General features: G+C 40.3%; 4 protein-coding genes across 4 annotated transcripts; 2 read left to right on the top strand and 2 right to left on the bottom strand.

The window, feature by feature from the left end:
- Positions 1–2,406: 2,406 nt before the first annotated feature.
- On the top strand, positions 2,407–3,096 carry LOC116245263 (NDR1/HIN1-like protein 3). The gene has a single exon (XM_031616905.2). The coding sequence runs from the start codon at positions 2,407–2,409 to the stop codon at positions 3,094–3,096; it is 690 nt and encodes a 229-aa protein (XP_031472765.1).
- Positions 3,097–6,200: 3,104 nt separating this feature from the next.
- LOC116254744 (uncharacterized) lies at positions 6,201–12,838 on the bottom strand. Its single transcript, XM_031630305.2, has 4 exons — positions 12,647–12,838; positions 9,545–9,801; positions 7,793–8,244; positions 6,201–6,655 (listed from the first exon to the last, which is right to left on the bottom strand). Exons 1-4 carry the CDS (start codon positions 12,754–12,756, stop codon positions 6,389–6,391), a joined length of 1,086 nt encoding a protein of 361 aa, XP_031486165.1. The 5' UTR covers positions 12,757–12,838; the 3' UTR covers positions 6,201–6,388.
- Positions 12,839–14,287: 1,449 nt separating this feature from the next.
- On the bottom strand, positions 14,288–18,069 carry LOC116254738 (putative pentatricopeptide repeat-containing protein At5g09950). Its single transcript, XM_031630291.2, has one exon. The coding sequence runs from the start codon at positions 17,646–17,648 to the stop codon at positions 14,568–14,570; it is 3,081 nt and encodes a 1,026-aa protein (XP_031486151.1). The 5' UTR covers positions 17,649–18,069; the 3' UTR covers positions 14,288–14,567.
- Positions 18,070–26,183: 8,114 nt separating this feature from the next.
- On the top strand, positions 26,184–27,245 carry LOC116254760 (NDR1/HIN1-like protein 10). The gene has a single exon (XM_031630328.2). It carries the CDS (start codon positions 26,199–26,201, stop codon positions 27,195–27,197), a length of 999 nt encoding a protein of 332 aa, XP_031486188.2. The 5' UTR covers positions 26,184–26,198; the 3' UTR covers positions 27,198–27,245.
- The last annotated feature ends 177 nt before the right edge of the window (positions 27,246–27,422 follow it).

Raw genomic sequence — 27,422 nt, forward strand, 5'->3', positions numbered from 1 at the left:
GATGACACCCATGTTATGTTATGCTTCAACATGCTATAGCACTGGAAGTTGATGCTGTGAAATTCAAAATAGAGACTGTCTGATTTGCATTTTACTTATAAAAATGTGTTCAACCGTCTTTATAAACCCGTCATCAGGTCTTAAGAACACCTCAACAATGAGACTGTAATCTTTTTGGAATAAATTTAATGCATTATGTTTGCACAGGCTTCTTTACAGACAGATATATTACATCCAATAGAGAACCCCTTCATGTTTAGGATATGGTTTTAGGACTTTGGCTTTCTTACTCGTTGCCAAATTCAATTTCTGATGAATTTAAATGTGTCACAAAATTCCGCATGAATCGGCCAATTTGGATCGATTGGTAGTGATTCGAGATTGGCCCGGTTCAGATCACAATTAGGGGGAGATCGTGAATCGGCCGATCTTCGGTAGAATCAGCTGAATCTATTTTCCTTTTCGGTCACTTTTTTTCTTCATAATTTTCTTTCACGGGTTTTTTTTTTCTGTTTTCTTCGCCAATTCCTAATTTTTGTTAAAATGTGATCTTATTAAATCTGGTTCACAAACGATTCGCTTCTTAGGGTCTACTTTTGCATGCTTCTGCTTAGCCTGGTTTAGATTTTTTGGATTCATCTTTCGTGAACCAATTGGTTGATTATGAACGAATATCACTGATCAACCAAAAAAAAAATCTCTCCATTGATAGGATTATTCAAAGGTTGCCACCTTATATATTGCATTCATAAAATATAAGAATTTGGAAATATGAAAGTTTTATATAAATTATTGTGGGCCATATGATCAAATCAATGAAGGTCCATATGCTGTGATCAATTTAAAAAAAAAATTCCTCTAAAAGGACAAATAGCAACAACCCATTTGACTTTGTAAAAAAAGTATTTTTAAAGCGGCACTAGATTGTCCAGTCAAGTCATCATATTTTCAAAATTTCACTTTTTAATTTCTTGGTTATCATACTGACGTATATTGTATTAGGATTTTGAATCGGCTTAGTCGACTCCAAGAAAGAAATTTGATAAAGATCTAGCTCGATTGCATATGACATATAAATGTCAGATCTTTTGTCAGCAACTCCAAATTCAGTTTCTGAATTTTAGTTTTATTATTCAATCAGCACAAAGAATCCATCTGATTAAATTTGCATTTGTTTAAAGCTGGATAATACTTGAATAAAAAAACTCACATCCCTAGGTAAATTTGTTAGCTTGTTCTTTTCATTTTGACCACACAAATGTAAAACCACTTACTTTATTCAACGCAACAAGTGTCTTAAGTGCGGTTTCTTTGTTCGTTGGCAATTCTTATATGTAATATATAAGAGTTGGAGAAATCAAGGGCCTGCAATAGACAAAGGAACAACTCAAAGAGAAAACTTAGAACTCATTAGAAGTACATTCCGATACAACTGACTTGTACGCCCCCGTTTGATTGCGCTAAAATATTTTCATAATTTCAAGTCTCTTCATCAAGATTTCCAATTTCACTTCGACCTTCTTAGGTCAGACTGAAATCCAGTTCACATTGCACCTGGATGGCTTCCATGTAGAAAAATATCCAGGATTTGTTGTGTTCTGTTTGGCTTGTTAAGCTTCCTAGAGAATTTGTATGTAAAATCAAACACATCCCCATAAAAGTCCTAGTTAATTTGTATGTAAAAACAAACACATCCCCAAAAAATCCTTTTAAGAGGATTAGGACTTACCACTTGGAGCCAAAACCCTTTTTCCTCCTTAAGAGCTGTTCCTGTATCTGATGAACAGACTATAACTGACATTTTGGTACTGTTCTCTTTAACAGGTCACACATTATTTTGGCGTCACCAACACAACCAATTAAGTTGTGCTCGTTGGAGCTCTCAAACAATCCTCTTTGAGGTATTTGGCAGCAAAAACATTGTATTACTGTTTCATGAATATGTTTTAATTTACAGGAACATACATTCAATATGATATTATTACCAAACGCTCTTTTGGATCTCATTAAACATACAATTAATACAAACCAATGACAAAATATGCCATATATATATATATATATATATATATATATATATATATATATATATATATAATTTTTCTTTATTCAATCGTTCAACCATGAAGAACAGGTACCAAGCATATCATGTTGAACCAAACGTGGTACGCGGACTTCAAGTTCAAACACGAAATGGTCATAACGAGGGGGCCATGAGGCTGCTCCACAAATTTCCAGCCAACCTCCTCCCTTCTTATGGCTCCCACCTCCTTAAAAGAATAAGGTACTCCCCATTGACAATTTACAGAAGCTATAAGTCCTCTCTGTTCTGTCCTCATCCCCTCCAATCACTCCACCTTCACCCTTTCCCATTCTCTCAGCAGTTCAGGAACCAGTTTCACAGGAATGCCTGGTCCCAAGGAAGGTCATTTGCCGGGGGGATATGCCGGCACTCCGCAAGGCACTCGGCCCCTTCCGCCCTACCGCCGCCCCCACCGCGGTCGCGCCTGCTGCGGAATCTGCCTCCTCCTCAAGGTCTTGATCAAGATCATCGTCGCCATCGTCATCGTCCTGGCGATTGCCGCCCTCGTCGTCTGGCTGGTTCTCAGACCGACTAATTTGGTGTTCTACGCCGAAAACGCCTATGTGACAAGTTTCAATCTCACCAACGCTGGCATTCTCACTTACGATCTCAAGATGGACATGAGTCTGAGAAACCCCAACAAGAAAGTTGGGGTTTACTATGAGGATGTAGAGGTACTGGCTTTCTATGGTGGGCAGAGATTTGGGTGGATCAATCTTCCGAGTTTCTACCAGGGGCACAAGAACACCACCATGATCTACCCTGCTTTCGGTGGAAAACCTACGATGATTTCTGAGGGCTCGGTTGGCAACGAGTTCAACAGAGATAGTGTGAAGCAATTGTATCATATTGTAGTGAAGTTGAAGACCAACATGAAGTTCAAGGTTGGGAGCCTCAAGACGAACAAGTTTTCCGCCAGAATTGTTTGTGATTTGTTGGTTCCATTGGCTGCAACTAATTCATCTGGTGAAGTTGGTTTTAGCAGAACCAAGTGTGATCTTCACGTTCTGTAACTGTGGTCTTCGTTCTTCTGTTTAATTTTTCTTTTTTTGGGTTTTCATTTGTTTTTTTCCATCTGTTCTTTGTCAGATATTCTATTTTCCATTGAACCAGTGGGGTTGAAAGCCAAGAAGGGCCGATCAAGGCTGTCACGTTCAGGCACTGGTGTCCATCACATGAGTTTTGCAAATTCCCTGCCTAAGCTAATAATTCTTTTTCTAGTTGTGATATTGACCTTCTCTTCACCTTTTTCTGCGTCGGACTTCCAGAGTTTGCGTATGTGGAAACTACAAATTTATGATATAAAATTATCAAGTCATTGATTGTACATCCTATCTTCTTTGCTCCGTTGAGAAAGATAGTTGGAAAAAAAAAACGGGTTTTTAAACTACTCAATAAAGACTTCACGTCTGTGGTTGACTAAAGACGCATAGATTTAATTCTGAGCTGCTTTTAATATCCCTTTATCTTCGCTCCGTTTATAAACGGATCCTGCCAAAGAAGCCCAGATCTCTCCAGGCAACCTGGCATTGTAGAGTTAAGATACGAGCTTTTTCTTTAAGATAAGAAAGATACTCAACATGGATTTTATGTAATGTATAAAAGAGCAAGAATGAAATTATGAATTGACTCAATAACAATTCATTGCCAATGGAAAAAGGAAGGAAGCAGATTTTTCTTCCAAGGCCAATCTCTTTAGAAGCCAGCATTTACGGGACAAGATGTACATTTGGGGAGCTTTAATGCATCAAGGCAGAAACAATAAGTGCACTTCAACATAAACTTCGGTGAAATCATCCAAGGAAAGATTGGTGGTGGTGTTTTATTCATGAGAATTTTGCATAAAAAATCCTCGAGTATCTCTTGGCATGATCCAATTGGCAGTCTGTCTTTCACATCCTTGAGGTTCCACCACTCATTCTCCATTCAAAGGTGGAAAAGTCATGACCTTTGCAAATTTTAGGGCCAGGGATTTAGATCCATATTCACGAGCGATGCATCTGGTTGACCCTCTTGGCATTCATTTTTTAAGAACTTTCTTGGCGAATGTCTGGTCAACAAATTGTAATGTCGATTAGATATGGGTTGTCCACATCCTAATACATCATATCATAATAATAATAACAATAGTAATAGTAAAGTCATACCATTTTTTCCCAGGAGACCCACCTTGGATCTTGAGGGATATTGAGGCCTTATTCTCTATCAGTTCAAAGATTTTAATTTTTCAACTTCCCAAGCTAGGTTGACGGAGATATTGTTATAAACTGCTCTCTTCCTTTGCGAGTCGCCCTAAGAAGGGCCGAAGCTCTCCCTCCTTTTTTCTTCGTCCTTATACACTACTTGATATCAGGGTAGACTATGGTACTCTCATAAACTTGAGTGTCGTATGACGCATCTTTATGTGTGCCACCTACCCAACCAGCAACTTTACAACAATTGAAGGCACTATACTCTTTCCGCCCATGCTACAAGGTAGAAACTACCTTTAACCGGTTCAAGACATGATTACGTCAAATTACTGGGATGTGACTATGATAATCCAGATTTGGATGGGCTCTGCAACCATTAAGAAAGCAATTAAAGTGTGTTTGACTGTCTACGACTCCTTTCCATGTGCTAGGGATAAAAGTTTTGTAAGTAGTAATAACTGCAATTCCATATCAGGTCGTCTAATTCTTTTTTAAAGAGTAGTCGGCGCTGTGCACCAAAGAAGAGTTCAATTCGATTTTTTTATTTGTTATCCAGTTTATCATAATCTGTCATTAAAAATATATTAATTGAATGATCTAGGATTTGGATAATAAAGTCATTTGTCATCCTGACATTTAACATTAATAGCCTAGTTCACAATTTTATTGACTTGAGTGATTTTTAAATCGTCGGGAAGCGAACATATTTGCATTGAACTTTATGACATGTTAAAAGTTCAAGATGAGTTAAATGTGTAGTAAAGAAGAGGGTGGCTTTTCTAAAGTCTGGCTTTCGGCTCAACTAGAATTGCAGTTTCCCAAGGTGATGAAACTGGCTCCTGTGCCCAACTGTTGTAAAATGGGAATAACTAAAATTGGCCATCATAAATTATTGGCTGTGCCTCTGGAAGGGTCAAACTGGTCTTAGAAACATATATTCATTAATCAATAGTAGCCACATAAATATCTGAACTCTACTTCCATGAAGGTTTTGGGAAGGTGTACCATTGAGAACCATGGAATTTAGGAAGAATTGATATTAGTCCGTCAGATATTGATTGAACATGGAATTCTGAACTAACGAGTTATGACGTTAGAAGTTTACCACACTCTCTCTCTCTCTCATACACACGCACACCAAGTGATGGGTAGTGCGCAACCGGTCGGGTTGGGTAATGTGTTATAGCAACATCCTAAACTTAATTCCTGAAATTCCCATCCTAAGCTCGATTCCTGGAATTCCTAGAAGGTGTTATCCTGATGGTATTGAAGAATAGTGTTAATCTTGAGATTAAGAGTGTCATTACGTGGCTGTGGACCTATTTTGTCTCTCCCTTTCTCCCCTCCTCTCTCCTCTTTGTCTGTTAGTGCGTGAGTGTGAGTGTGAGTGTGCGTGGAGTGCATGTGCATATGACTGAAAATTTACATGAACCACCATGTTCTGCAAATCTGTCACAAAATCGTCTCCGCACATTCTATCCATACCATTTTAGATGTCTGAATAGAGACTTAATCGTTCAAATTTGATGTTAACCAGAGAGTTCATGAATAAATACAAAAGTATCGAACCACTGATGTACGCTCGCGGAGAGGAATCTGACGATCCAGAGGATAGTCCTTTGTGCGATCAGGCAGTCGGATTATGTCAATGTTTTAGAATTTCGGGGAAAAGCGACAAAAAGTAAAACTGGCAACTTGTATATATGGCTGCTCACAAGTCAGCTGAGTCCTCTTTCTACTTTTTCAGAGAAAGTGGATTTATGTTGGTCAAAAGACAAGGAATTCAAGTGACTCCTGGTTTCCGGTTTATTTTTGTTGCATTGTCAGATCCTCTGTGAAAGCTGAAACAGAAAAAGCCTGTAACGCACCAAAATTCTCCTTTCAAAACAGAAGCTCAAAAATACACCAAAAAAAAAAGGCCAGAATAAAAAAAGAAGAGGCCAAAAATTCTTCAAGTTACTGATAACTGGGTAAAGGCGTACCCAATAATGAAAGCTACACAAAGAAAGCACAATCTCATATGCTCCAACACAATGCCATATAAGAGAACACACAGAAATCAGAATTTTACAGCTTAATATACTTGCACAGTCCCAAGCTCATGTCATGCTCGTCACAAGCCAGAAGGATCCAAACCTAACTCTTTTCTGGTTTTTCCAACAAATAAATCCCTAGATTTTATGTATCCTGGAATGTACCCAATGGTTGTAAGGAAAGGTAACTGAGCAACAGCTTGTTTCCTCCCAAGGGACACAATGGCAATTGCTGAGCCCTGTTTGTATCGGTGGAGATCACTTTCACTTCTTCCCTCCAGCAGCAGTTTGAGGTTCTTGGCAGCCAGCAATGCATGCTTGTGAGCAATGTATCCTTGCTTCATTTCCTGTATAACACAAGCAAGGTTAAAAATTTCGATTTATTCTGTTACATATCGGCCAAGCGTCCAATTTCACTATGAACGTATAGATGGCAAAGCAAGAATCATATTGAAGAATTTCCCAGCGGTTTTCTTTCTTCCCTTCCTCTTTCTGGACTAGACTATGCAGATGCCTGCAACTATTCTATAATACTAAGTGTCAAGCTCATGAGGTTATTCAGCAAGTTTCAAATGCCACAATATGCGGCCTAAAAGTAAAGAAATAAATATTACTGACATCACTAGCTGTTAAAGCAACAAATTGATAGTTTATATGTTGGTAGTTGGTACAGACCAAGAAGCCATAGTAACGTTTGCCAAATGATGAAGTGTGCAAATGCGTGCGTGTGCGAGTAACATCCAGAATTTATGAACTGCAAGTTCACCGTACACTTGCATCCCACTGTCAAACTTGAGAGCATATTAATTTCATGAACTAACTATAACCCATTGGCGCTAGAATAAACCCTTGGATAGCTCATATGATGGATTGCCTATATACTGTTGAGAAGGAAGACTCTTTGGATCGTGTAAAAGAAAGGGAAAGAAAAATAGATAGATCTGAAATTTATGAGGTTATAAGGCGTAAACATTCGGATTAAAAATGGAATAGGAGGTTGTGGATGAATGATTGCAATTTCTAGAGCTAAATTGTTCCTAGTTTTGGCATGTAAGGACAAAATCTTGACTTCTAAGGGGCTCCAACGTCTTAGTCTTGCTGTGGCCAATCGCTGCAAATTCTGTTAAATTGGAAGGGGAGTTTGTGTCTCATCTGGTTTGTTTCTGTCCGGCATCCAAAATATTGTAGAAGTTCATGGGTGCTAAATTAAGAGCTAAGGGAGATTTGGTCGAGTGCATCATTTCCTGCTAGGAGGACACTGATGCTGGAGGCTTTTATTTGCCCTTGTCATTTGGGAGATCTGGCAGTACAGGAACTCCCTCCTTCATGACGGGAACCAGTACGTAGTAGATAATATGTACTTTTGGGTCGTACAAGGAGCATAGACATTAATTCATGTGTCTAGATGCATGCCAATTTTGAGTTCATGCCTTTGTATTCACCCTCTGAAGAATGTGCAATGATAAAGTCAAGATAACAATTACCCGGATATCAGTGATGTCTCCGATAGCAAATATGTTTTCCTTGCCCTTAACTCGGAAGTGTTCATCAACCATCAACTGCCCACGCTCGTTCAGACAGCCGTGCAATATACCCTCTGTTAACCACGAAGACCCGACCCCCTTTCCGATGCAATTGAACCAGCAGTCTGCCCTAACTTTAACACCTTCACTTGTAACAAATTCGGTTTGCGTATCATCGAGCTGTTCTAAACTAATTTCTTGGTTAAATAAAACCTGCACTTTCCTTGAAGTCAGCCATGCCAACGCTTTCTCTGAAGCCTTTGGGCCAACAAATTCCAATAGTCTGGACCCTTTATGAACTATAGTAATCTGCTTCTCCGGGAAATCAACGGCAATCTCACCGGCGAGCTCCACACCAGTCGGCCCACCACCAACAATCAAAACAGAGTTTGATGCTTTGATCTTTTCATAGGCTGCCATAGGGACATAGGAAAGGCTCATAAATATCGTACTTTCAAGTAAAATTACAAATTTCAGGTAAAATTTTAAATTTGAATCATGAAACTATAGAAAATGGAATCTAGACCTACAGAAAAGGATAGATCAAAGACACCTTTTTCTGGAGTTTTGATTTTCTACCAGTCAAGAAAAGGCTCAAACCTTGCAGGAAGAAGCATATGAACATTTTAAAAACACAAAATGGCATACAACATGACAGTGGAACGACAGTTCTAAGCCTGTTCAGCTGGGTCTCAAGTCAATCGACGATTTCCGGTAATAAACTCTCTGTTTTTACAGTATATAGGATTAGGACAGTAGGTAGACAAGTATTATTCTAGCATCATGTCAAACACTACGTGTATATTATTTTTACAAGACTGATGTTTACGACACAAAAAGGCAGAAATATAGGAGGAATCTCACAGTATAGTTCATATTTTGGTTTTCTGCGATGTGTTGGAGGCGAAAGCAAGTGCCATCATCTTCCAAAACGGTTCTTTTTAAATAAATAGGTCTATCAATCTTCACTATCAGTCCGTCTCATCTAATCATTCTCAAGATAAAGGTTAGCTTCACGAAAAAGGCATACTACTAGTGTTCATAATGGTGACCGCCCATGATCTATCACCAAAATGAAGGACGAAGATTTCAGATCCCATTAGAAATATGATTTGACAAAGTACATAGACAGGTCAGGTTAGCCACCTTAACTCTTAAGCATCTTGACAACGCAATGACGTAGCAGATTTCCAGTATATCTGACACCTGGAAAGTATTTGCCAGCTTTTGGTGATTGAAAAACATCTTGCGCAAAATGAGAAAAAACCTCTTAAGATATTCGCCTGGTTCCTGTTACTCTGGTCCAAATAAAGAAGGGGCTCACCGAAGAAAAACCATGAACATCTCCAGGCTATGAAAGCCGTTCAGACCTTCTGATAAATGGGGCAAAGGTTAGTCCATTTAGCATCCAGCCAAGTCCACTCACTAGGCGATCCGGGCATAGAGCACGGATCTATTAAAAAATGGTCTCATTTGGACTCGAACCTGAACCTATTAAGGTAGATCTGACTCATTTTCCAACTAGAACGACAAGAAAATAACAACATGCAGTCAAGTTCAGTCACCCAGGGGATCGGGGCAAAGAGCTCGGATCTAATCCAAGATGGTCTCATTTGGACCGGTACCGAAATACCTATTAATGGTAGACCTGACTGGCTGACCCATTTGCCAACTAGAACGCCAAGTAGATACGGGTTCAGTTTAGATACGTACATTCCTGAAACTCTTTAAGTCTTTCGGATCGAGTCGTCGGGAATGTGTTAGGGTGCCCAGTGGCGATGACGAGATAGTCGTAGGGAATGCATCGTCCTTCTGAAGTCACGATCTCCCTCTCGGACACCTTGACGGCGGTGGAAGTGACCACCCTGGCGTTGCCCAAGTAGTCCTTGTGCTCGATCAATGTCCGTTGGGCGAAGGCAGGCTCGACCATACACCGCAATGCTGCCCATGGCACTTCATAGTAGTCCTTACTGCAGTTCACGATGAATAGAGAAAAGAGAGATTTACAAGTAAAAATCGAATTTTTAAGGTGTTACCATAAATAATCAAGAAAAAAGAAAAACCCATGTCAATTCATGAAACGTTTTACTGATTTTTCATGTTCAAAGTATCATATGACCATGTTATAAATTTCTGATATAACCAATTCGATGAATTTTACCTTTTGGTTTCAAAAGCCAAAAATTTGACGTTGTCATTTTGCAGTTTTGCCCTTCCGAGGGGTTCGAAATTTGTGACTACTTTAAGTAAAAACGACATTAAAATCCAATCATCTATGTTGTATGGCCACCAAGGTTTTACATGTTCCAACCAAAAACAAAGAAAGAAAAAAAAACTTTCTTTTCAAGTAACGTGATCCAAAGGTTCCAAACGGAAAAGCTTAAATGATACAAGGAACCCTTTAAATTATGAAGAATCATATTCTTAACTTCGCCTATCGTAGCACATCCTATTTTAAGCTCTCTCTCTCCCTCTCCTTTTTTTTTTTTTTTTTTGCTTTTATAATTCTCTTGCAGTAAGGCATCTCTTATCATTTTGAAAGTAAAGTCATTCCTTAATGATCTGCCTTGGATTTTAATAATATATCATCGGCTGAGTCAATGACAAGCTACCGTTTTAGGGACCATTTCACATTTAATTTTTATTTAGAAGGAATCTACTAATCTTGCTTAACAATACAAATTCGTGTTTTCTGCTACTTTAAACACGGTTATCAGTGTATCATTAAGCAATGGGCAAAATGAATGTATATTATTTGAAATCAACTTCCGCTTTTTTTTTTTTTCCTGTGAAGGTATTTACGTTATTCGGTTGAAAGCAGACACATTCACTGGCTTGAAATGCCCAAGAAAACAATAAGGAAGAATTCGTCCATAGCTACAAGGCAGCGATTACCTCGATAGAAAGAAATCCCTTTTCTTATACTTATCCTAATGTGACCAGCCAAATAGAACGCCGTCGATTCGGACTTGGTTGGGAGCTCAATTGTCAACTATCGTTCACTTCCAGACCACACACTTTAAAACGACCTGACGCTTCTTCACTCTCAGGTCGTTCTCAAATTAAGCTCAATGTAAATGATGGTGTCCACTAAGAGGTATATTATTGGGCGTCACATAATTGTATGGATCTTTAAGAATATGACGAGTCGGATGATTAATGGTTTGAGACTTATCAAGAAGTGGATGCGTCGGACTCGGACTTGATTTGTAGGAAAACTCAGATTCGATAATAAACCTTTGTTGGGTCCCTCTTTGTACGAGGTGTGCCGCTTATAGAGAGAAGAAAAGGATGTTCCTCTACGATAGAAGGGTGGAAGGATGAACAGACATGTCCATACCAGTTCACTCCGTTTTTCTATTTAATGTTGTATAAATGGTCATGGCGAACATGTTGGCGACAAAGGGAACTGCAAATAGCTAGTCCTCATTATCACCAAACGCATCCTAAGGGAAACTTTAGTCCAGTGTTTGTAACGGGCTAAAACTGTCCGAGCATTCATTCTGTTGCGTTTCAACCTGACTGGCTGGCCAGTCTCGGTTCACACTCTACAAAAACTACAGACCAAGACATTCGATTAAATAACATAGGGGTATATAAAGTTATAAACCCCTCAAGGTTCTTTGAAATCTTCATACAAAATTATGCTCAATTCCTTCCCCTAACATCAAGTATTCCACTCACCCTTAGAAATGGGAAATATGACAAACAAATTGAACGAGGCATGTTCGAGCTAAATTCATTAATTTAGCTCAGTGTCAGCTTGAGCTTGAGGCTGCAAGCAAATCAGTAATCACGAGATCATATAACCATAATTTAATCTTAAACTACATAAGTCAATTTTTGCTTGTGAGTTTAATTAATTCATATGAGTTGACATAAATTCAGAAATATAAGTAAAAAAAAAGGAAAATTAAACTGCCCTAACAAACATAAACATGTAATACAAAGGAATATGGAGCACATGCTATTGGGCACCACGCCCAATCAAGTTGAGCAACTCATTAGTAGCTAACTTGAGCAACAAGTCGAGAAGAGCTGAGTAAACTTTGAGAGAGTACAAGCTGTTATTCCTATTTCCTAGCAAGCCCGTTCACGTTCTAACAGGTAAATTTGTTGAACCGAGCGCGAGGGAACTGACAACCGCGAGTTTACACCCATTGATTCGGTTGGCATTTTTATAATCGACCTGGACCTGAACGGGTCCAGTGAACGATTCTGGACCATCTCCTTCGCCATGCTGAGATGGTAGGGAGGCGGAGCAAAGGGGTGGATTCAACCGGAAAAATGCAGCAAGAAATTTGACTCCGAAAAGACTCTGATTTCGGGGAATGACGAGACGAGATGCCTATGGCCCAGAAAGCGGCCAGTTTCTAGGTCATCTGACGATTATCAAGATTTCTGAAATCCGAGATTTTCTGGACCTTTTCACTCCGCTGAAGCACATCTCGGCTTAAGGACGAAATTGTCTTAGTGGAGACACCGGAAAAGTTCGGGAGATTCCCTGTTTCGGCGTATCCGAAAGTCAAGGACTTCCAGAACTGCAAATCTTCCCCTCGCCGGAGGGGGAAATCAACAGAATCGCATTGATGATCATGTAAACGTAAGAAAATTAGCTGCTTCCGTAGTTCGCGAACATACAAAACTCAAGAAAATGCATTTCTGCACAAAACTGACGCGAACGCGATCCATGAGCGAAAACCTTTCGTTTTGTGCGTGGGAAAAAAAAACAACAAGTTGAAAGAGAGACTATGATTCCTCAATTAAAGTAAACGCAAACATGAAAAGCAAAAGTCGAAGGAGGTGAGAGCTCACGGATCGATTAGGACGAGATCGGCGCCGAATTGGAGGGTTCTGGCGATGAGTGATCCGGCGGCTCCTCCACCCACGACAACCACCCGCTTGTTACTCCCGCCGCCTTCCATCGATTATCCGGAGAGGATTCCGGCGAGCTCGGGCGATAAGATGCTCCTCCCTCCCCGCCGGGTTCCCGCTTATTTAGGCACCGGAAAGATGCTTAACGCGCTCCCAATTGATATGACCAAAATACCCTTGAGACTAACGAACGAAGCTTTCCATGAGGTTGGGTTTTGAAAAAACATGGATCTAAGAATCTAAGATGGACGAGTGATCTGATCTTAAATAATCCATGAATTTGAGATCTGATGTCAAATCACCGTGGATTCAGATCTGCAGTGGAACAATTTAAGTATTATATTTCAAAAAGGTCCAACCTTTAAGAAAAAAAAATGAATGGATGGAGTGAAGCCTATGAGTAGTTAAATAAAATCCCTTTTCCCTTCACATAGAGTAAATCTTTATCAATCACTTGTATAGCTTCTTTATATATGGACAGAGCCTATGATTGCTAAGAACATGATAAAATATCTATTTATGATTGATTTCTCTAGAAGATTTCCCGCTCCAAGTAAACAGGATAAAGTGGGAAGTTGTTTGACCACTTGATTTCATCCTGAAGCCAAAATGGTCAATTGCTTGCGTTATATGCGTAGAAAAAGAGGCATTTGCTTTGTCTGTTGCTCCTTCTAGATAAGGAAAATAGAGGAATTGGATTCGGGTCGGATTGGATTGGATTTTGTTATCCACATCTGTAGTTCTAATATCAAGGTGTGAGCTGTGAATACGTCATGATGAGGAGGGGAAGAGCATATGCACTATTCTACCATTTAATGAGCATAATGAAACTTCATAGGGCTGGCTCCTAGATCATATAATGTTTAACTTGTCAACTCAAATGGACTTCCTTTTTTTGGTTGAAGATTTTTGAAGAAATCATAAGCTGGACAGTGCCTGCAACAGAGAAGCTTAAAGAAATTGAAAAGGCTTCCCTTTTTTCCTCTTTTGTACGCAAGATTTTATGTAATTGGACTTCAGGTTCAAACTTGAATTCAAACTCCAATTTTTAAAACTGAATCCAGATATGAGATTCAACATTTATATGTAATCGAGTTGAAATAGTATCAGAGCCCAGTTAGATACCACACGCAAATTCAAATTCAAATTCAAAGCTGATAGTAATTAAATCCAGGTTGAACCAGATCCAGCTAAACAGAGTTGAAGTCTCTCGCATACTTGCGTCAGACATGCCACTGCTAAATCGGGCTTCGTTTATTAAGCTAAATCTTTGTTGAAGACCAAGGAAGTTAAAAGAGTTCCACAACCAAGGAACTTGATTATTGATTTACTAGGATAGGCGTTTGTATATCTGAAAAGGAAAAAAAAAAAAAAAAACAAAAGACTGCGCGACTTATCATTGAGGCACTGACTGCGTCTTTCACAATATGAACATGGTCATTTTGGTTACGATACGGCCACTTACTTCTGTACATGATTTTTTTCGTCCGTAAGGCGCCACGAGTTATGGATTCGGATTCGACGCCAGCGAAAGGAACGTAGTTATAAAAAATTGAATGCTACTGATTGGTACCAAGTGTCTATAATTGAATATAGATAATGAATTCATGCAACAGTCACTACATCAGTATCTTGAATTATCAACTACATCTTCTCTCAGAGCTTCTCGTTTGCAGATTTAAAAAGCTGTCATGTGAAATAGATAAAATAATCCATTGAGTGTTAAAGTGCTAGCCCATAAATAGTATGGGATATTTATGTGTCAAAGAGATGAAAAGAATCTTGCAGTTCCGCTGGTCCTCCAAAATAGCAGAGGAGCCTATTGCAGGTCAAATGTTCCTCACTTGCAACCATTTGTTGGTTACCAGTAATCCTTGCAAGAACATTGCCCAGCATCAAAGTGATGAAATCGATTGGAATCACGCACAATGATCAGTCTTCCTATGATCTGGGATATGATTTTGAAAGCAGAATGACAGTCCCCACATATCCTCAGATTTTTCATTATTCGAATCGGCAACTTCCCTGTCGTGCGCGTCAGAACAAATGCAAGAGCAAGCTTCTCGCTGTGATAGCTAAGCAGCTGTTCTTTGTGTTCTGCTTCAAGGTCATACAGGGCAAACTCAGTCTGAGGAACATACCCAGCATTCCTCATTTGCAGATTGAGGTCTTCCAGTTTAGCATAGATCACGGAAGCATCCTGGTGAGATGAGTCGCCGGATACAAACAAGTGAACACCATCCTTCATCATGACCCAACTGCAACCAGGCTCCTTCTTCACTTTCATCCCCCGCATCATGGTCCTCACTTTGGTTACCTCTTCCCATTTCCCTCCTGAGGCCAACATATTAGACATGAGCACGTAAGTAACTGGGTTTTGAGGTTCCAATTCCAAAAGCCTTTCTGCAGCTTGAATGCCTAATTCAATGTTCCCACGCGTTCTGCAACATGCACCCAGCAAAGTCCTCCAAATAAGGCTGTTAGGCTGCATAGGCATGCTTCGAATAATCTCCTCTGCCTTTGTAACTCGACCAGCACGACCAAGAAGATCAACAATGCATGAATAGTGCTCCATTTTTGGAACCAATCCATAACTACTTCTCATGGACTCAAAATATTCAAGACCTTCATCCACCAAACCAACATGGCTACATGCAGATAGCACTCCAACAAATGTGACGTGGTCTGGTCTCTTGTCTGATTGCTGAAGCATTTTTTTGAACAGCTCAAGTGCCTCTTCCCCATATCCATTCCGTGCATAGCCAGATATCATTGAGTTCCACGAAAACTCATTTCTGTAATCCATGAGATCGAATAGGCGTGATGCATAGTTTACTCTTCCACATTTGGCGTACATATCAACAAGAGAACTCTCAACAACTACATCTGCTCCGAAAGATGATCTTATGATGTAGGCGTGAACCTGCATCCCAAGTTCAAGTGCTGCAACAGCAGCACAAGCACTAAGCACCGTGGCACAAGTGAAGCAGTCTAACTGGTGTCCCACGAGCAACATATAACCGACGATGTCCATGGCCTTGCTTGCAAGCCCATTATGGGTGTAGCCAGTGATCATGGAGTTCCATGACACAACATCCCTCATGGACATTCTACGGAAAACCTGTTCCGCATCGTTCATCTCTCCACATTTTGCATACGAAGAAATAAGAGCATTCTCAATTGCGTTGTCTTTAGCAAGCCCATTTTTCAGAGTGAGTGCATGGACCTGCCTACATGACTCAAGAACTGAAGCTAAGGACAATGCTGCAAGTACATTTAAGAAGGTCACTCTGTTCACAGTCCATCCTTCATGAATCATAGAAAGGAAGCAACCCAATGCTTCGGTTGCCATCTCACAGTCAGCTAACGCTCCGATCATCGCATTCCATGAAACCTGATCACGTCCCACCATCCTATTGAATACTTTGAAAGAATCATTTATGCTCCCAGATGAAGCATACATGGTGAGAAGGGAATTTCCAACAGAAACATCTAAGTCCAGGCCCCGTTTTATAATATGAGAATGAATTTGCTGTCCAGACTGAACAGAAGTCAAGTTCCCGCATGAGCTCAATGTGCTTACGAATGTCAAGTTGTCTGGCACAAGTCTTTCCCTCATCATCACAAGGAAGGTCTCGAATGATTCTTGGTAGCACTCATTTTGATCAAGCCCCGAGATCATTGCATTCCATGATATGGAATCCTTCTTAGGCATGAGTTTGAAAACTTTTCTGGCATCATGGATAGCACCACACTTAGCATACATGTTAACCAGAGCATTTCCAATGGCAGTCTCATGCTGCATGCCAGTTCGGAATACATGAGCATGAACCTCTCTTCCCCAACTTGGTTCACTTCCACAAGCACAAGCACTAAGAAGAATAACAATAGAATCAGTATTCATCTCAAAGCCTAAATTTCTCATCCTAGAGAAAATTTCTAAAGTTTCTTCCCAGCAGCTCTGTTTCACATATCCAACCATCAGACCATTGATTGAAACAACATTCTTTTCCACCATGTCATCGAATATGCGACGGGCAACAGCAACCTGCCTAAATCTTGCATACGTGCTAACCACAGCACTCCCCACATACACATTGCCTAAATGGCCGGATTTAACGACATACGCAAGAATCTGCTCAACATGTTCCTGGCAGCAGCTTATAAGGCTTCCCAGTGTGTACTCATCTGGGTACATACCCATGTGTCGCAGCTCGGATAGGAGCTCAAGCGCCAAATCATTTTCTTGGAACCGCGAACAAGTTGATATGATACCGTTCCATGACACCATATTCTTCTCAGGAATTTCATCAAACACTGTAAAGGCATCATCAAACGAGACGCAGTTCGCATACATTCCCATTAGCACATTTCCAACAACCGTATGCAATGCATATCCGTTCTTGACGACGAGTCCATGTACTGCTTCCCCCAGCCGCCGATCACGTCGTTGACTGCACGCACGAAGAACACTGCCCAATGCAAAGTGGGTAGGGTCGAAACCTTCCCTCCTCATCTCGGAGAAGAGAGATACAGCCTCGCTCGGTCGGCCGTGTCGAACGTGACCAGAGATGATGCAGCTCCATGACACGGTGTTTCGTTGAGGCATTCCGTCGAACAACTTGCGAGCGTCCTCGATGCACCCCACGTTGACGTACACATTGACGAGAGAGTTGGCAAGGAAAATGTCGGCATCGAAGCCGGAACGAATGGCATGGAGGTGATGGCGCCGCGCTTCGCTCACACTGGCAGACGTGTTGCAGCCCTCGACCAGTAGGGAGTAAGTGCTCGAACTGAGTGGAGATTCTTCCGTAAAAGGTGTGGAATGATAGAGGGAGGCCCATCTGAACCTTGATAAGGTGGTCGCCGGCGAAGGGTAATGACGGTGGATTCTGTAAGCATGGATAGCTGTTGCGCCGGGGATTCTGGCCCGTTGATGCATGTTGCAGAGCGTGCGACTCCATATCCTCAAAGTGCCACAACCACAGTAAGGATCAAAGACATGCAAGGGCCCTTGAAACAAACCCGTAAATCTTCCAACCTCACCATTTGTTTTCTAGTTTATCTCTCTCTCTCTCTCTCTCTCTCTCTCTTCGCCTCTTGCTGCATGTGGTTTTGTTGTTGCAGGTTTTGTAGGCTGATACTGCGTTGAGATCCTGAGCGGAATTACAAAGTTCCAACATTGCAAGTTGCAGCTCCGATCAAAATCGTGAGAGGTTTCAACATTGGCATTAGACTATTAGAGCCTCATTTCTAAAACCTGCAATGATCATTAAATACGCTTCGGATGCCGCCTTCTTTTTGCTGTCAACTGTGAGGTTATTCGTACGCTCAGTTTAGCCACTGTACCTCAGCCTCGATATTTTATATTTTAATTAGACATTTGGTGTCTCAAGAGAAGATGACCCTGTCGTTACAGGTGGTGTTACTCTTTCTTTTTCCTCAAAGTATGTGGATGACGATGAATGGTCCATGGTTTTTCATGCCCTTGAATTCTTCATCTTAGTGTAAGATCTGACGATTACATGTAATCATGTCTCATGTCTGGTGTTAAGGTCGCTGCTGATAGCTTTGGATCTCAAATTCAGGAGTGATTTACAATCCTTTTGAATCTCAAATGGAGTGATTTAAGATCCTCTGAACTAAGATTTTAAGATCTTAAACTTGGTTTGATTTTTTTTTTCTCTCTTTCTCTATGTCCTCCTCTCTCCTCTTACATCGACCAATCTCGACCACCATGGCAGTCGATCTCCTCCTTTTTTTCTTGTGTTCTTGACGGTGAGTCTCTCTCTCTACTGGTTCCTGCCAGCTGGTGATGCATCCTGCGTCAATTTTCGACATGGATCATAGATCCATGGAAGAAACTGGAGGGGCGTCCGATCTCAAAACCATGGATTCACCCCATCAAAGATTTGAAATTCACGGTTGTGAGATCCAACGTTTGTTAAAACTATGGATTTCCCCTGAAAATCCAGCCTTAGCATATCATTAGTTGCATATCAGACACAGATTCAATGCCAATTATGAAACTGCATAACAAAATCCAAACTTAATTAGTAATCATGTCTAAGTTCTTTCATAAATCCGATAATTAACACATTCAAGAGTGGATCTATATTCATATAGTGCAACAACATGCCTTAGTTCGAATGTTCTCCGTAGTCAAACATCCTTCGGATTCTGTATATTCGATTTCAAGCAATGTTTGATCATATTAGGTACCAGACGATATTCCGCTGCATAGATATCAAATAATATTCGAACATCGACATTACAAAGACCCTGTATCAGATTCATGCAATTTGCAGCCCTCAGTTCGAAGTAGGAGCAACAAAAGTTGGTCCTCTACCATGGATCATCGGTTTGGCTCATGGCCACAACCATACATCTACTTCAAGTTTGCTCTCACTATTGTGGGCTTACATCAAAACAGGTACGTGGTTTTGTTTTTCAACATAATATATTTACCGTCAGTTACGAGGCTTCCCATAAACAGGCTTTCTCATCATAATTAATAGGTTTATGAGTAAATTATAAGGAATTCCATTTGTAAGAATTTTAACAAATCACTTCAACATATCTTCTTCCGTTTCTTTCATATATCTGAATATTCTACATATCTTCTATTTCTTTCATATATATGAATATTCTTCAATAGCCAGACAATGAGAAGTTGATTTACTTAATATTGAATAACAAGACCCACCCAATGCTTATTCCAAGTCTTATGACAACAATGAATAGGAAAGGATATATTTAACTTTGTCATTTATCATGAGGACAATAACTCTTTTGTCAACAGGAGTTCCAAATAATTTAAGAATATCATTCATTGGATACTCCTTCAAGATATAATCATATAACAACAATGATCAAATAGACTCCCACTTTTCAAAAATTCACATAGACTTCCAATTGGTTGGCAACTCACGCAGAATTTATTGTGACTTTGTGTAATACAAAGAACAATTAACTGAGAGACTATTTCAAGTTGTACATGGATTTTCCGTCTTGTAATGCCTTTCCTAATATACCCTTTTATAAAAATATTTTATTTAAATCACCATTGATCAAAGTAGTTTTAACATATAACTGCCAAATATCTAAGGCGTAACGTAAGATTTTGTCACTAATTGACATGCCAGATTTATCAATCATTTCATCAAGGCCCACTGCAACACATACCTCCTTCTGATCACTCAAATATGACTAGAGAGTTTGAGACCTTTATGACTTGTCAATATTTGAGAAGCAGAGAAATTGGATTCGACATGTTTTTTCAAATTGATTCACAGTCATTTCATTGCTAGAATGTTTATAAAAATGTCCAACAGATCAAACTTGATGTTAATGGATCACCAGATTTGAATTTTTCAAATAATTTGATTTTGCATCTCTACTCTCAATCAATCACATAGTTTCATAAAAAATATTGGTTAAATAGAATCATAATCAATCAGAGGCTTAAGCATCGAAAGCAAGCAAGCCATTGTATCGCACCGGATTGAGTTTTATAGGAGAATAGCTGCACTCAATTGGATTTCTTTGTCTCTGGGTATGGCAACATTCAATACCGGATCTGGATCGCAGGTGTAACTTAATGTGATTGATTGGAAATCAGATTCAATTTCACATCTTCGAAATTGAAAGTTACAACTGAATTATTGCGTATAATTAGGTTCAGATATTGGTCAGAAACAAATCTCCATAGCATATCTAAGATCACATATGAAACAAAATCTGAAATATAAAATAAAGTAAAATTATGCAATTTACACCTGTATCCAATCAAGTACGAAAATTACATCCGAAATATAATATGAAGTTGTATGGTGCCATTAAGATCCAGGGCGGCGCGCTGGTAACGGAAACTGGCTGAAATCCCAAGACGGAGCAGAGCTCTCCGGTTTCGTCAGGGCAAAGATCCGGCCCGACGTCAGCCATCGTCCCCGTTGCGGGAGCCCGAGAGAAACGGGCGCCTCACCTCCCTCCTCTGCCACATTAAAGATTCTCTCATCATATTCTTCCCACGCTCCGGCAAAGAGCGGCGGGGGTCCCACCGCACAGCTGCCGGAGAAGGATGGCGGTAGCTGTCCGTTCTCGGACGGGACGGCCGGCGCCGGTGAATGATGATCTGCCAGCGGCCCACGAAATCATGGCCCATGCTTTCCCTCCTGAACGGCTGCGGCAATGATGCCCTCCTCCTGACCCCCTTCCACCATCTCCACTATAAATCTGTTGCTTCCATTTCTAGAAAACAACCACCGGCCTCCCTATCCTTGCTTCTCTTCCATTCTTGCCGTATAGTTTTGATTACTGCGTTGGCGATATGGCAGGACGGGCGATCGCGCTGCTCTTGGCGTTTTTCGCGGCCCTGAGCCTTCTTCTGCTTGGTGGCAGTGGTGAGATTGCCCTCTCTCTCCCTCTCTTCTTAATTTTCTTTCTCTAGTGAAGGAATGAACAACGTTCCTTCTCATTAGTTGCTGTTCTTCCTCCTGCTGGGAGCCGTAAAGCGAGTGAATGATTTTTGACATGCTTTTTGGTGTTTGGAGTTTACTCCTGATTGTAACTCTACTTTAAATTCATTGTTTGGCTCTGTCGACTGTGGTTGCAACAGGGGCAAGAGAAGCAGCTGTTCATGGTTTTAGAGCTCTGAAGCGAGGGGGAGCAGCAGGAAACAAGGGAAAGACAGGAGAATGGCAACTGAGGCAGGTTCCGACTGGTCCGAACCCTCTTCATCATAATGGCAGCCCGAAGAAGCCCCAAACTCCTTGATATCTTTTTCCATGGCGTCGGTTCGCCTTCTGCGGCTCACACTGTCACTGTTTTCTTGCCGCGGCTAACCTTTGTGATGGAAAGTCTTACATATACACACACGAATGGACGCGTGGCTCTGTGTTCTTGGCTCACAACAAAGTGCACGAACCGGTGACTTGGTGGATCATCGTCGTCCATGTACGTAGGAAATTGACGTATTAGAAGAGATGAAGGGCATGTTCTGCTTGTTTTGATGTAATGCTTTTGCACCCACGTGTTTATAATGAGAGAGTCCTGTTCTTGTCAATGGTTTCTCAGCTTCCTATTGCATGCCATCTTTTATTTCAATGAGTGAAGTGATTATTCTAACTTTATATATTACAATTTACAGTGGATCTCTAGAAATACGTCGTTCTCTTACAGTTCAGTTGGTGTTAGCAGCTTATGTTGCTTAGATTTTCAACGACGGGAGTTCGCATTGCACTGAATTGCGACAGTGAAGGAAGTTTTAATAATAGGTAAAAACATGCACAAATCTTCCTGTTATAGCAACACTCTTAAATATTTTTATGCCGTTAATTAATTAGAGATCCTTGAGTTATAGCTGACGAAGAGTTCAGTTAATAAGCATAATGAACAGAATGACTTCATCTTGGATTGTTATGGTGTTCATTAAGTAGTTGTTAGCCTTTTCCACTGGGTAAGGCATCTCAGGGTGTAATTACTAACTGTGTATGGTAGTTGTATACCTCTTCTTAAGAGGAAAAAGATTGTACATTTGCAAATTTAACGGCTGTCTTGGTAGAAATCAGCTCATGAATATTTTTATAAAGTACGAAACACATTATTTTTAATTAACTATGAAAAGTATTTCTAATGTAATATAAAAATTGTGCGATTATCCTGTATCAAATTTTTCTTGTGTGAGAAAGAGTCTCTATTTTAAAAAATGTTTCTCTCTTTTCTTGTTTCTTGCTTTTGCGTGTGTACATTTGTAACGAAGGTCGAACTTCTATCAGCAAAATTAAGTTTCATGATCATGGAAAATGAACATGAAGAAGAGAGGGAGAGGGAGAGAGAGCCGACAAAAGAGAAATTCATTAATAAAATTAAGGAGAGGAAGATGGAGAAAGAGCCGACAAAATAGGAATTCATTAATAAAATTGAGTGATGAGAAGTCGCCGAAGAAAACAAACAGTCAACGTAAAGAAAAAAGAAACAAAGAAAACAGCCATCGAACGAAGAAGAAGATAAATATAAATAAGAAGAGAAAGTGATGATGAAAAGATAATTTGTTGCTCAATGCAAACGCTGGCTAAGGTGAAGTGCTAGATGCACGTCAACTTTCACCAAAAAGCTATGCAGCTGTATCTCTCAATACTCTATTGTTGTTCTCCTCTCAAATTCGTCATCAATTAATAAGTCACAACCGCCAATGTCAAGAGCAAGAATGCGAAGGAACAAAGGCAAAAACCAAAAAAAATGAACAGGTGACTCTGCAGTCAACTAGAGAGAGAGAGAGAGAGAGAGATTTGCGTCAACGTGCCGATGCTTTCTTTTTTGAGAGAGATTTACGTGAAAGATCAAAGATGGATCAGAGATGATCGCAGAATCTGTCTTTCGCGTTTATCGATGACAGCAGGAAGAAAAGAAGATTTGCTTTCGATTAATTCCGAGTATCAGAACTTCGAGCTCGAACCTAAAATTCCATCACGCCCGCCGCTGCTTCCTCCTGTTCTCAATCTAACACCTCATTAATTTTTTCAGGCAGCTTTTCCATGTTTAACTCCACGGCCTCATCGAACTGAACAAAGACGTTCAAAGCTTGAATGCTTTACTGTGGTCTGTAACATTAGTTGATTCAACAATAACCAATCGCTTGGATCAAACACATACTTAAGATAATGTATCATTTCATACGTGCAATTTGAACACAGTCGTCCAGTACAAAACTTTTTATTGGATCCCATGTCACGTTGATAACTGCAAAATATGTAGTTTTCTGCCGTTTGGGTCATAAGTGTCCCCCGTTTGGGGCAGTGACCTACAGTTGACGTCACGCATGGGTACAAGATGGAAGGAAGGGGCAGTTTTAACGGATTATTCTCTGGTGTACGAAGCGAAAGGACGGGAAAGGCGGCATCTCATGGGCTTAGAATTAATGAGGGCATTTCGGTAAATGAAAGAAGTCCGAGCATCCCATAATTAGGAAGAGGGGCGGATCGGCATCTCGGATTCGTGTTTGCAAGGCGACGGCGGGACAGTTGGCCGAGGGTCAGATCCGGATCCTGATGTTTGATTGAAACCTTTGGGGTCCAATCCGTAATCATCATCACAGGATCTCCATGGACTTGGGCAGAGATAAAATTAAACAAGATGGGAGGCGCGTCAGCGGGGGAGGGAGAATGTGACGGCTACCGAGTTCGGATCGAACTGAATCCGAAATCCTATCTTAAAGATTGGTTCACATCAGTAGAATCTGCCTTAAAAAAAAAGTGAATATGTTTATGGGACAGTAATTTTAGTGTTTCGTGAATTTATTTCAGAATATCAACCTTGAATGAGATATTGTGAGAGTGTACCGTGAATGTAATCAAAGATATGTTCATTTGATACTAGTTTTAATGTTTTATGAATCTATCTTATTCTTACATAAAACACACTCATAAGTTCTTCCTGCCAAACGGCTTCTACTTGGAGGCAGCGATCAACTTCGTCGTCGTCTTCTCTTTATCCTCTTTATTAGTTCAACGTATCATGCATTGAGCAGCTGCTTTGTGGTGGTAATCATTTGCTGCCGATATCTTTTTCTCGAAATCGATTCCCTTTGAGAACCTATCTCGGAATAGCTGTCCATGTCTAAATTGATCGGTGGTGGATTGCATTGAATGGCGTGGTGCCAAGCGCTGGGCTTTGGATTTAAATACCTTGATTTATCTCCATCTGATTCGTATTGCCAGTTTTTCCCTTCTTTTTAACGCGATTCGATTCAGAAAGTACTGTTCCCCAAACCTTGCCAGTTGCATGAACAGTTCCCAGACGACTTTGTGAAGACACCATCGTTTCGTGGTAACAAGAGGTTGATGAAGCTCTTTCTCTTTCTTTACCTCTAAGATCTACAGAACTTACTACTTTCTTCGACCAGAGTCTGTCATCTTTTGTAGTCTAAAGAAATAATAAAGATGATAATTGAATTGATGACTAGAACCTCTCATACTCAACCGATTGCAGAAGAACGAGCGAGCTGTCAAAAAATTTAGCTTTGAATGAATGGCAACGAATCAATTTTTATTTTCTATCTTTTAAAATATTTTTATTTTCTTTATCTTCAAAACAAGGTTAAATATTCTTTTTCTTTTCTTTTATTTTTTTTTTGTGTTGCGAGTAGACCTGAGCAACGGGTTGGGTACCCATGGAGTAACCGAGTACTCGGCCCGGTAGGATCTGGGCCTGATGTACGGCTTGGCCCAGCCCGATCTAACCCGTTTATAATTAAAAAAATAATTTTCTAATTTTTTTAAAATTTAGTAATACTTATTTTATTAGTAAAAATATATTTTATATTAATAAAAATTTATTTTATAATTAAAAAATATTTTTTATTACCAAACAAACCGGGCCGAGCCGGGTCGGGGTCGGGCCGTGGCCGGGACCCGAGCTATCGGGCCAGGTTTCGAGACCGACGAGCCGACCGGGGCAGGGTTTTACAAGGCCGAGCGGCCAGGCCCGACCGGTTGCCCAGGTGCAATGGCAAGTAAACTTGAATGAATGGGGACCAATCAATATTTTTTTTTTCTATCTTCTAAAATATTTTTTTGTTTTTTATAGATTTTCAACCGATTCAACTAAATCGAATTTTCAACAAAATCAATGACGACAAGTCAGAAAGGAAAAGGACCCTTTGACACCAACTTAGGATGAAGGAGGATAAGAATACCGTGTAAGAAACACTGTTGTCTTCACAAAAACAAATATACATTATTATAATTAAAAATAAATGAAGAGAATGCCCCTGGATAACGAACAGTCATAAACCACAAATAGTGCTTAACATGTTTGTAGACCCGTAGATTTTTTTAGCGGTTGTTTAAAGTGGATTCCACTTGCTTTTCAACTATTTTTCTCTTAAGAAAAAGAATCCAATTAAGGGCTTATCTTTCATGTACAGTCTCAAAACGGGTCGTATATGTCTGAATTTCATCGCCTGTTTCTGCTTCAAAACTATGTTAAATATTCATTTATGCAGAATAAATGGATGGTGGTATTTGTCTCAATTATATAAAAGTGAACATGCATTCTTCAGTTTGAAAGGAAAATGTGATAGGATACAAAATTTTCGATTTGCCAAATTAATGGCATTTCAGGCTTTGATTAGGTTAGGTAGTTGTCTGTCAAACTGCTTTCAGATATTTAAAAATTCAAAAATGTGAGGCCGTTTTGAAAAAAGTCGACCGGTACATGATATTTCCTTTCTATTATTCACGTAATTAGCACTACAGGTTAGAAAAACAGAGCTTCTTAATCTGATTACATCAACATTAAGGATGGAAATTTATAGTGAAGAAACGCTTAACCATGCTTGCTTCTTCCTGGGGAGAGAATCCTGCTTCGGGCGATGGTTACTTGTGAAACAAGGTGCCATAATCAACCTGTGGATTATATGTCACACTACATCGATAGATTCCATCATCTTCTTTGTCAGCCAGAATTGACGTCTTCAGTATACCAGCGAACTATGCCATATGATTTCAGAAATCCTGCACTTCCAAACCATGTGCTCCCTTTCTTCCCAAAGCCAACTTATGGTGTCGCCTTTCATTTTAATTCTCCTCCACACCACCCTTTCTGTCCATACCCATCTCATTCCTTCCAAATATTTCTCCTCTTGGTTTCCAAAAGCTTCATGCCATTTGAACAAGGGCAGATCCAGAAGCAAGCGAACAGCCCGATGAAGCAGAGCAGCAGCCCACTGCAAGGTACTGTAATCTCTGCCGGCCAACAGCACAACCATCAAGTGTACCGTGATCCCTGTGTTGACTACGATGTTGAATCCAACAGCAGCCATGGCCGCATCCTCAGCCTCTTGCTCAAGTTTGTCATTGCCTTCTCTGTCATCCTCTGCTTTAGTGATCTGATTGGCCTGTTCCTTCTCAAACCAGCCATGGTTGAGGTCAGGTTTGAGAAGGCATCACTAACAAAGTTCAGCTTCACCAACAAGAACATCCTGAATTTCGATCTTGCGTTGGATGTTAGAGTGAGGAACCCCAACAAGAAAATTGGCATCTATTATGAAAGCCTTGAAGCAGTTGCATTCTACGAGGGCGAGCGGCTCGGGGCGGTTTCGGTGCCGAGTTTCTACCAAGAGCCCGAAAACACGACGTATGTTCACCCTGTATTTCGGGGCCAATTCCCGGCCGGTCGCGGTTATGGCGTTTTCCGGGATTATATTTTAGGGAGACATCAAGGTTGGTTTGAAGCTGAGGTTAAGTTTTTCACCAAGTTGTGGCTGAAGATAGGGCCTCTGAATGGAGAGAGATATGAACCAGAGTTCACTTGCCCTTTGTTGGTTCGTTTGGGCTCTGTAACTCCATTAAGAAATGCAGAGCTCAAATGGTCAAGATGTGAGGCTGAATTTCACCCTCTGAGTTTTTCCCCGCAGATTCTAAATTATGTCGTCCCCTTCACTTTGGTTGTATTATATTTGTTGGTACTAGTTTTTGTACATTTTGTCTGATTCAGTTTTTGAGCAAAAACGAAACTGCTTATGTCGCTAAAGATAGAGTTTTCCTGACAATGGTTCGTCCGCTTTTCTTATTTCCTGTCAATGGTTCGTCTTCCTTTCTTAATGCAAGAAAAGCAAACACGACGAAGACAAATGATGAAAAATGCTACTTCTTTTGAATAATGTGCTGTTTATGGCCTTCGGCTTCTTCTTTTGTTCTGTTTATTCTTTGGTAAG

This window comes from Nymphaea colorata, chromosome 1 (genome assembly GCF_008831285.2).
Source record: "Nymphaea colorata isolate Beijing-Zhang1983 chromosome 1, ASM883128v2, whole genome shotgun sequence".
Classification (NCBI taxonomy): Eukaryota; Viridiplantae; Streptophyta; class Magnoliopsida; order Nymphaeales; family Nymphaeaceae; genus Nymphaea; species Nymphaea colorata.

Excerpts from the sequence above, each read along its gene's own strand:
- LOC116254760 (XM_031630328.2), top strand. The coding sequence starts at position 26,199 with ATGCCATATGATTTCAGAAATCCTGCACTTCCAAACCATGTGCTCCCT.
- LOC116254744 (XM_031630305.2), bottom strand. The coding sequence starts at position 12,756 with ATGGAAGGCGGCGGGAGTAACAAGCGGGTGGTTGTCGTGGGTGGAGGA. Across the intron at positions 9,802-12,646 it reads GATCTCGTCCTAATCGATCC|TAAGGACTACTATGAAGTGC; the intron begins GTGAGCTCTCAC and ends CGTGAACTGCAG. Across the intron at positions 8,245-9,544 it reads ACTTAAAGAGTTTCAGGAAT|CCTATGAAAAGATCAAAGCA; the intron begins GTACGTATCTAA and ends TCCCTATGGCAG.
- LOC116254738 (XM_031630291.2), bottom strand. The coding sequence starts at position 17,648 with ATGCATCAACGGGCCAGAATCCCCGGCGCAACAGCTATCCATGCTTAC.
- LOC116245263 (XM_031616905.2), top strand. The coding sequence starts at position 2,407 with ATGCCTGGTCCCAAGGAAGGTCATTTGCCGGGGGGATATGCCGGCACT.